Raw genomic sequence first — 9,354 nt, 5'->3', positions numbered from 1 at the left:
TGAGAGTGAGAGTGAGAGTGAGAGTGAGAGCGAGAGTGAGAGTGAGAGTGAGAGTGAGAGTGAGAGTGAGAGTGTGAGTGTGAGTGTGAGTGTGAGTGTGCGTGTGCGTGTGCGTGTGCGTGAGAGAGTGCATGTGTGCGCGTTTTTGTGACAAATGAGGACATAAATGTGTATAATGACAAAGGTATGACATGGGTATTACAAGGAGAAGGTGACTTTTCAGGACATTACCCCATGTCCCCACTTTTCAAAAGGCTTATAAATCACACAGAATGGAGTGTATTGAAAATCTGAAATAGCAGAAAGTCTCCTGTGAGGGGTAGGTTTAGGGTTAGGGTTGGTAAAGGGCAATAGAATATACAGTCTGTACAGTATAAAAACCATTACGCCTGTGGAGAGTCCCCACTTTTAAAAACAAACCTGTGTGTTTGTGAGTGTGAGAGAGTGTGTGTGTGTGTGTGTGTGTGTATTGTCTGTCTCATCTGCTGGCTGCGATTAGAGCTGAGCTCTGATAATGTAACAGGTATTCCCAATTAACAGCTAGTCCACGGAGGCACAGGGATTAATGCCACTCGCAACATGGATTATATTCCCTCTGAACGCTGCTAATAAAGCTTCCGGCTGATCACGGATGACATCTTATTAAGATGATGCAGGAAGAGAGGGAGATGAAGGATCTTTGTTGGACATCAATTGTTTCCTGCAATAAAAGAGCAATTATTTTGAGGGCAGCCCGTCAGAAGCTCTAGTCATGTGTTCCTGTATGATGTGAAACTGCGGGAGGATGTGTTGACACAGTAGCTTTGAAAGACACGAGATCTGCATCTTCTTCTCTTCATCTCATTGTTCCTCTCTGTGTGTTTGTAACCACAGATCTGCCAAATGAACACTCAGTCTAATGAAACTAGAGAGAGAGCCAATGAAACACTGACAGGGAGGAACAGTTTTACTTTCAGAGCCAGATGGGGGAAGATGTTGCGATTGGTTTGGTTCATGGATCGCAACTCTTTATTGGAAAATTGTCTGGAAGCGGATCATAAAAAGAAGTGATGCCACTGAACTTGTAGGTGCTCACTGTTTCAGTCTGTTTTCTTCCTGTGACAAACTTTGTACTACTACAGATTAAGTAAATAGTCACTCAGCGTTTAGTTTTCGATCTTACACATGATTTCAGCTGTTGATCAGGGACACAATGGTGATAATTAAGGCTCATCCGTTGCAGGCCTCAAACATTCAACCTTCAATTAGTTTTAATGTAACACTTTAGTGACCAATTCTCACTATTAACTAGTTGCTGTGAGCTGTAGCGAGCAGCCTGCTGAACTCTGGGTACTGCTGTGTGTGTACTATATAACTGAATGATATCTGTATTTATTCTTCCTGCATTAATGTGCCTGTTGAGGGAGTGTTCAGCTCTGGTTAAAGGGGTCATATGATGATATTTTAAAGATCATTATTTTGTGTATTTGGTGTAACACAATATGTTGACATGCTTTAATGTTCAAAAAACACATTATTTTTCAAATACTGTACATTATTGTAGGTCCTCTATGCCCCGCCTCTCTCAAACACTTCGTTTTCTACAAAGTCCCTCCTTCCGACAAGCGCAGTCTGCTCTGATTGGCCAGCTGACCCAGTGCATTGTGATTGGCTGAACACCGCAAGCACTCGTCGGAAATGTAACGCCCCTTACCATAATCACCAGCTTCATCTTTCAAAATAACTATCAAGACAGTTAATAATGTCGTTAGTTTTAGCATCAGCTCAAGCCCGAAAGGGGAGCAGAGTCGCGTGACAGACACAGTGATGATGCAGTACACAAGCCGCGGTTAAGACAGCTGACGTGCTATGATTTCTGACAGACAGTTCACTCTCCTGTGATGTGACCCTGTTCCCCTCACACACACACACACACACACATACACACACACTCACACACACCCACACACACACACAACGCATTTCTCTGCACTGCGCAAAACTCCGCATTTGAACAGTCAATAGCAAATACTTAAACTAATAACAAAACATACTTACAGTCGCTGATTCAGAAGCGCCAGATTGTCACAGCAAAGTCGGAATTTACCCTTTTTTTTTTTTTTAGAAATAGCCTTTGTGCACAGCCAGCCTTGTACTCTTCTAGGTTCAAAAAACTGTCGTCCATAAAATGCGTTGCACAAATTCGAACATCTGGGTTGTGCTGTTCTGTTGTAAATAAATCTTAACCAATGTTAAGGCCAAATAAAGTGCTTTTGCTTTCGCTCTGAAACACAGCGTCTCTCTGACATGCTGCTTCAACACTACTGCTGTTACTGAAACCACGCCTTCTTTCTTTGCGTGCACATTTGGGCAGCGTTATGCAAATCTTCCCACATAGTGATGTAGACATGTGGGGGTGTGTTAGAACGAGCCGTTTTAGGTAGGCGTGGTTGACTCTAAAATTTTATAAAGAATATCTCTTTGGTTTTGAGACTTTAGTCTTTGCAACTTTACAGATCTTCTTTATGCACCAAGAGCTTGTAACACTCCAAAGAGAAAGGAACCATTGAAATCGCATCATATGACCCCTTTAACTCTTTAGTATTGCGGTATTTGAGAGCTATAATATCATGTGTTGCTGTCTTTTCCTTCGAATGCAGATAAATCGCCCCACTTCCTGCGTTTGGGGGATGTGGAGGTGAACGCCGGACAGAACGCCACGTTCCAGTGCATCGCCACTGTCCGTGATGCCGTCAACAACAAACTCTGGCTGCAGGTGGGACACACACACACACACACACACACACACACACACACACCTGTACTAAACCAGCACGCGTCCAGCATCTGCCGCATTTCCCTTGACTGTAAAATATGACATTATTGCCTGTAAAATTCACACTTCAGTCCATCTTTACATCAACACCAAATGATACTGGGATTGTTTTGTCCTCCCTTTTAAAAGTAGGTTAGTCTGTTTGTTTTGCTATCATAACTACCCTTGTGAAAAAGAATTACACTTTAACATACTTTAAAAGGAGTACTTGCTATGGAAATAATTTACTTTAAAAGAATATACTTAAAGGGATAGTTCACCCAAAAATGATAATTCTGTCATCATTTACTCACCCTCCACTTGTGCCAAATCTGTTGAACACAAAAGAAGATATTTTGAAGAACGCTGGTAACCAAACAGTTTCTGGTCCCCATTGACTTCCATTGTTTAGTTTTTTTCTGTGGAAGTCAATGGCTACTAGCAACTGTTTGGTTACTAACATTCTTCAAAATATCTTCTTGTGTGTCCCTTTAATTGCAGACTGAATGCAGTGTTGTTTAAATGAAAATATTATAGAGTTCAAATGGTTGAATTTTAGAGTGTTTTTTGACCCACTTAAGGACTTCAGTACATCTTTATATGTAATTTCATAATTATTTTGTCTTTAACATGGTTAAAGTGTTAGAGCTGACAAATGTTTATGATAAACCAAAATATACTTTAATGTAATTTCTATTGAAACTTGTATGTCATGTATTTAAATATATTTGTAATGATGAAGTTGCAATTTAGTATACATTTAAAATGCACTCCCCAATTAATAATATTAAATGTAATTTCTAATGTAATATCTATTAAATGTAGTATCAAATAACACAGTCCCGGTTTTAAAAAAAATACTTGAAGTACACTACAAGTGCACAAGTAATACAATTAAGCACACTTCTTTTTCACAAGGGTTTGATTAAGTATCGTTTCGCCCTGCTGTCTGTGACCCGTCAAAACAAAAGCTGTGACTGGTTTTGGCTTGTGATCTGTTGAGGAGCGTTGAGCTGAAGCTCAGATAGAGTTTTTAACACGAGCTGGTCTTTAGATCAGACCAAAGCTCTCAGCGAGACGAGCTTCACCCTAATTGGCCGGGAATGTCAAGTGCAGGATGTGCGGGAGCAAACAATTCTGTTGTTTTTAAGTTTGATTTCACAATAGTCAAAGAATTGCATCATTGCTGGAAACTATATCCCATATTCATGGTCAACGGGTGTATATATAACCACAATTACTAATCAAGCAGCTGGAGAGGCGCTGGCTTCATTAAAACTGAGCCTGTCACAGAGACAGCGTTTCCTCTCGCGCCCCTCAAACTTACCCACTTTATTCATCCCGAAGAATCATCCTGCTCTCTTAATGATGTCAGCATCTGCGGGTTTGGTTTGCATGTGGTGCTCGCGCTGAGGTGGAGCCCTGCCGCTGACCTTTGATTTTGATTAACTAATGAGAGGCCTTCACTTTCTGAGAAGACGAATGATCAGCAAAAGACTGAACGAGAGGAAGTGCCTGACAGGGTGGGAAAGTGTGTAGCAGAAGTGACCTTTTCTGCTCTGATACACGTAGGCCTGTCGCAATAATCAATATATCGACTAATCGCGCAATATATGCACATGACCTCAATCATTTTTGGTGACGCAATATATCGCCCATTATATTTACTTAAAAATTAATGTCACCGTGTTTTGTACATTCCACTTGCGTCTGTGTCTTCTGCAGCTTCTCGTACATAACGTGGTGTAGTCATGAAGTGCTAGTTAAAATTAAAAAATATGCATTATTACGCTGTTGCATTATGATTATATATTCAGTGGCATAAAATGGTCTTTAAAATGACAATAATATCGCTTATCGCAATTATTTCTGGGGCAATATATCTCACAACAAAAAGTCGTTATCGTGACAGGCCTAGATACACGAGGAGGTGCAAAAATGAAGAAAGCAAGCGAGTGCTGGTGTCTCCTGACTAATAGGAGGCGGCAGTGTTGAAGAGGCTAATGAGTGATGGTTGGGAGCGCACGCTCTCACACTTCACTCACACAGATGGCCTGTGACACTGACCGCCGTCCTTCACGGCTTCTCTCAGGCATAGCACTGGAGCTTCACCGCTCATGAGCATAACAGCCCTAAACCTTCACAGCATGTGGCCTTATGACATGAAGACCCATCTCTGCATTTGCGTTATTTAATAGATCCACGTACGGTTTCCAGGTGAAAGGCTTTTACTGTATACCACAACTAAGTAAGCAATAAGTAGAGTATCATACATCACTGTAGTTCAGCTATGGCTTACAATGGCTACAAGTCCTGAGGAAACACCACAGACTGATCACAGATCATTTCTGTTTATTTAGTTTGATTTTTGTACTGTCGATTGTTTCCTCATCCACGTTTTATACCTGAACAACACTGATCTGTAAAGTAACTACCAGTAAATATCTAGTCGGTTCCTCTGAAAATGACAAAACTCTTCAAGCACGAAACGTGGATCATTGTGACTGTTGACTGTTGAGTTGTGACATCCAAAGCAGCTTTAATGAGGGCAGATGACTGGATTGCTCAGTTAGACCTGCAGATATTAGATTTTTCGTCTGGTGTTGTCACATACAGCAGCGTAACGGAGAGGACATTCCAGTGGCGGAGAAGAAAAACATCAACCACAGGAAGTTTGCGGCCTCTTTCCGGCTGAGAGAAGTGAGCAGCCAGGGCCAAGATCTGTACCGCTGCGTCACCCAGTCAGAGAGAGGATCCGGCGTCTCCAACTTTGCTGGGCTCATCGTCAGAGGTAAAGCCTTGTTTTGTTACTTATGCCATCATTGTACTTTTCCGTATATTAAAATGCATAGTTCAGACTCTGAGCTCTGACAGGGGGAGCCATTATATGCCAAACATCTTCCCAAGTTTGTAATGAGAATGGTTTATAAATCAGTTGTCTACAAAAGAAAAGTTTCCCTGTGGTTTTCTGAGAAAATGAAAGCTCTGTGGTTTAACAAGGGGGAAATAAATAAATATTGGTATTGTGATCGTACTGTTTTTATTTAAGATAGTAATAATAGTATTGTTATCTAAGATAAAATTATTATGAAATGCTTTACAGCTGAGTAGTATTATAATGATATTTCTTGATTTTTTTAAAATCATTTTTAATTAGATGTGTTTTCCCAATATGTTCTGCCTCTTTTAGTTTTTTTGATACAATGCACATACACCTGTGACAGTTTTATTCCGTCTAATTATCATATAAGTGCCAATTATTAATTTAGCAGTTTCTGACTATTCAAAAGTGTTATGAAAGGCTAGAGAAGGCATGTTTATGATCATATATAATGAATAAAGGCTGTGTCTGTATAAACTAGTTTAAGGCCTCATCACCCAAAGCTCTGTGATCTTCTGCTCAAGTCAACGAGATGCAGGCTACAGCGACCATCTGCTTATTTAAACGCTGCTAAATAATACTAACGTATTCATATTCGAATTATCACTGGGTGCATGATGCCGTATTAATATGCACAACCTGTTTATGCAAACAAATCTCATTGGGTGCTTTTATGGTGACTTCGCCCGAACCCTTCTGTACGCGAGAGCGCTGCCGTTTTGGGTCCGGAGAGTGGCGCGTGAGGTTCCCGTGCGCAGATGCGACTCTGAGAGGAGTGCAATAGTTAGCGGCGGCCGCAGGGCAGAAGGGCCAGCTGAGTAGCAGCCACACTGACAGCTCAGATATCTCCACCACACTTCCCCAGCTGACAGCCTGCTACAAGGATACCAAAGATGGTAATTTCAGCTGAAATTTTTGGGCCATGGATTTGTGCGTGCGCTAATGGGAGCTGGCACGGAGTTGCCTATTGTCGCGCGTGACCCCGGGCGAGTGCTTTATTAGCTCCCGCTCTCCCTAATGCGGGACGACAGCGGGCCCTCCCGGCTGTTTGGGGCCGCTTTGTAACAAATGAAAATTTCAGTGGCGAATTCCTATGTTGGAGAAGCATCGATCTGCGTGTCCCCCAGCTGCAGGAAGAAAGATGGAAGAGGAAAAAAAGCAAAAAGTAAAAAAAACACAACAGAACAGAGTTGTGGCCTCAGCTTGTGAGGAGCTCGGCGCGTTTAGCCCAGGGTTTCCTGTAACGACATTAGCCCTCTCGTGCTTGTAGAGAATAAACCGAATCGACAAGACGTGTGCTGTGAAACAGATTCGAACGCAAGCAGTCAATAAACACCGCCCTGTTTTTATTTCGCTCTTCAAGTAAAGCCTCCAGTTGGAGCTGACGTCACAGAAGAACAGGTCCACTCAGAAAACCATCTACTTTATAGTCCCCAAAAACTAATAGACCAGGGTTTCTCAAACGGGGGTTTGTGAGTTGATGAAAAGATATTTTATTAAATCGAATGTAATATTTTACAGCAAATCGGGCTGCACAATTAATCAAAATAAAACTGAAATAGAGTACTTGTCCAAAGTTCGGAAACATTACGATTTAAAATGTTTTAAGTCTTTTAATGCTCACAAAGGCTGCATTTATTTGGTCACAAATACAGTAAAAAGACTAATATTGTGAAATATTATTACAATTTAATGTATCTGTTTTCTATGTGAATCTCTGTTAAACTGTAATGTATTTCTGTGATGTGCAGCTGTATTTTCAGCATCATTCCTCCAGTCTTCAGTGTCACATGATCTTCAGAAATCAGTATAATATGCTGATCTGCTGCTCAAGAAACATTTCTGATTATTATCAATGTTGAGAACAGCTGTGCTGCACAATATTTTTGTGGACACCATGATATACTACCATTCAAATGTTTGGTGTAGGAGTGTGTGTGTGTGTGTGTGTGTGTGAACTTGTTTTTACTACTTTGGGAGGACCAAAAGACCGCATAAAGAAAGTAAAATAAGGAAAGTTTGACTTTGTTTGACCCCAAAGACATGATCTTTTATATAAGACTATAAAATGACTAAATATACTGTTGTCCAAACCTAAACCTACCAACTAAAGGACCGCACAAAGTTGTATAAACAAGGATGAAATGAATACTTTTATTTTTATTCAGCATATATGCATTAAATTGATCAAAAGTGACAGTAAAGACATTCATAATGATACACATTTCTATTTCAAATAAATGCCGTTATTTTTCACTTTCTATTTGTCAAAGAATCCTGAAAAATATTTCCACAAAATATTAAGCAGCAAAAATATCAGAATGTAATAATATTTCACAATAGTAACATTTTTACTCTATTTTTGATCAGTAAATGAATGCAGCCTTGGTGAGCAGAAGAGACTTTTAAAAACATAATGTTTCCAAACTTTTGACAAGTACTGTATATGTTAAATCAAATTGCAAGTATCAAATCAAATTGAAATAATAAAATACAGTCTGTTTGCTGCATTGCATGTTTCAGAGTGACTGTGTTCATTTACACGTGTGCAGCTTATAAAAGTGTGTTTTCAGAGCGGCTTGTTCACAGTAAATGCTTCCGGCTTTTTTGCGGGCAGAAGCTTACAGCTTTTCACCGATATTCTGCCAGAACTGAAGTTTGAGGATTTGAAATGTGTAAAGCTTGAGGGTTTGAATGTTTGAAAGTGAATCATTTAAGACATTTGCGTTGTAACATGTGTTCACTCTTTACGAGAACCAAAACTAAGAGTATGAACACCCTTAAAACTATTTCTGTTAGCAACACAAGACATTTTTATATGAAATGTTATATTGCAATTCAAAACACAATTGCAATATATGACAAAGTAATCACAATATACTTTTTTGACCAAGTTGTGCAGCCTATATATAAACAATCTAACATAAAAACACTGAAAAATATATTTAATATTTTATCTGTTTACTTGCATGTCATGTGACCATTAACCAACATCAGAGAATCATGAACATGTAAATATGTCATTAAATTATTGAAATATTAACTTAAAATCTGGCTTCAAGTGAATATTTTACTTCTGGCAAGGAGTTCGGCTGACAAACACGTTGGTGAATCCCTGTAAATAACTGATTTGAAGAATATCAAAAATAATCCTCCAAGAACCAGGTAGCCGAATCAAGAAACCTGTACAGCCAGAAGTTGAGGAATCACACCTCAGCAGCCCAACACGGGCCGAACCCGCAGAAACCTCCACAGATTTCTCTCAGATGCAGGTGCGTTTGTGTCAGAGCGAGATGTGAGAGCGATATACTAGTGGTTTTCTAATGACTAGATAACAGGCTGTCACCCTCCTGTGAGTGTGAGGCTGATTGCTGGTAAATACGCCTAGAGAGACAGCCAGAGATCAGACCAGGCAGATTTTAAAGACTCCAGCGCTGCCTCCACGGTGCATGACGACGACACGAGCTCAAAGACAGATCGTTAAAGTTTGATGAAGTGCGATGATACTTCCTGATGACGAGCACACACACAACAAACGCAAACAAACCAAAAGAGCCAAAATGTCAACAACTCTGAAATCTGAGAGAACAGAACAGGGCTGCTTTTCACTAATGTCACACGCATCGGCTTCCTGATGTTGATACGCACCGATGATTCATTCAGTTTCACCAATATATCC

At 40.2% G+C, this 9,354-nt stretch overlaps 1 protein-coding gene across 1 annotated transcript in view; it reads left to right on the top strand.

Annotated features, from left to right (window-relative positions):
- Positions 1-9,354, top strand: part of ptprk (protein tyrosine phosphatase receptor type K) — a 181,663-nt gene that overhangs the window by 83,058 nt on the left and 89,251 nt on the right. The window contains exons 6-7 of the mRNA XM_016250223.1: positions 2,640-2,755; positions 5,411-5,585. Of these exons, the coding sequence (XP_016105709.1) occupies positions 2,640-2,755; positions 5,411-5,585 (291 nt within the window). The remainder of the gene's footprint in view (positions 1-2,639; positions 2,756-5,410; positions 5,586-9,354) is intronic.

This window comes from Sinocyclocheilus grahami, unplaced genomic scaffold (assembly GCF_001515645.1).
Source record: "Sinocyclocheilus grahami isolate Dianchi unplaced genomic scaffold, SAMN03320097.WGS_v1.1 scaffold975.1, whole genome shotgun sequence".
NCBI lineage: Eukaryota > Metazoa > Chordata > Actinopteri > Cypriniformes > Cyprinidae > Sinocyclocheilus > Sinocyclocheilus grahami.
The sequence above is the reverse complement of the archived record's forward strand: the minus strand, read 5'-3'. Positions and strand labels throughout refer to the sequence as shown.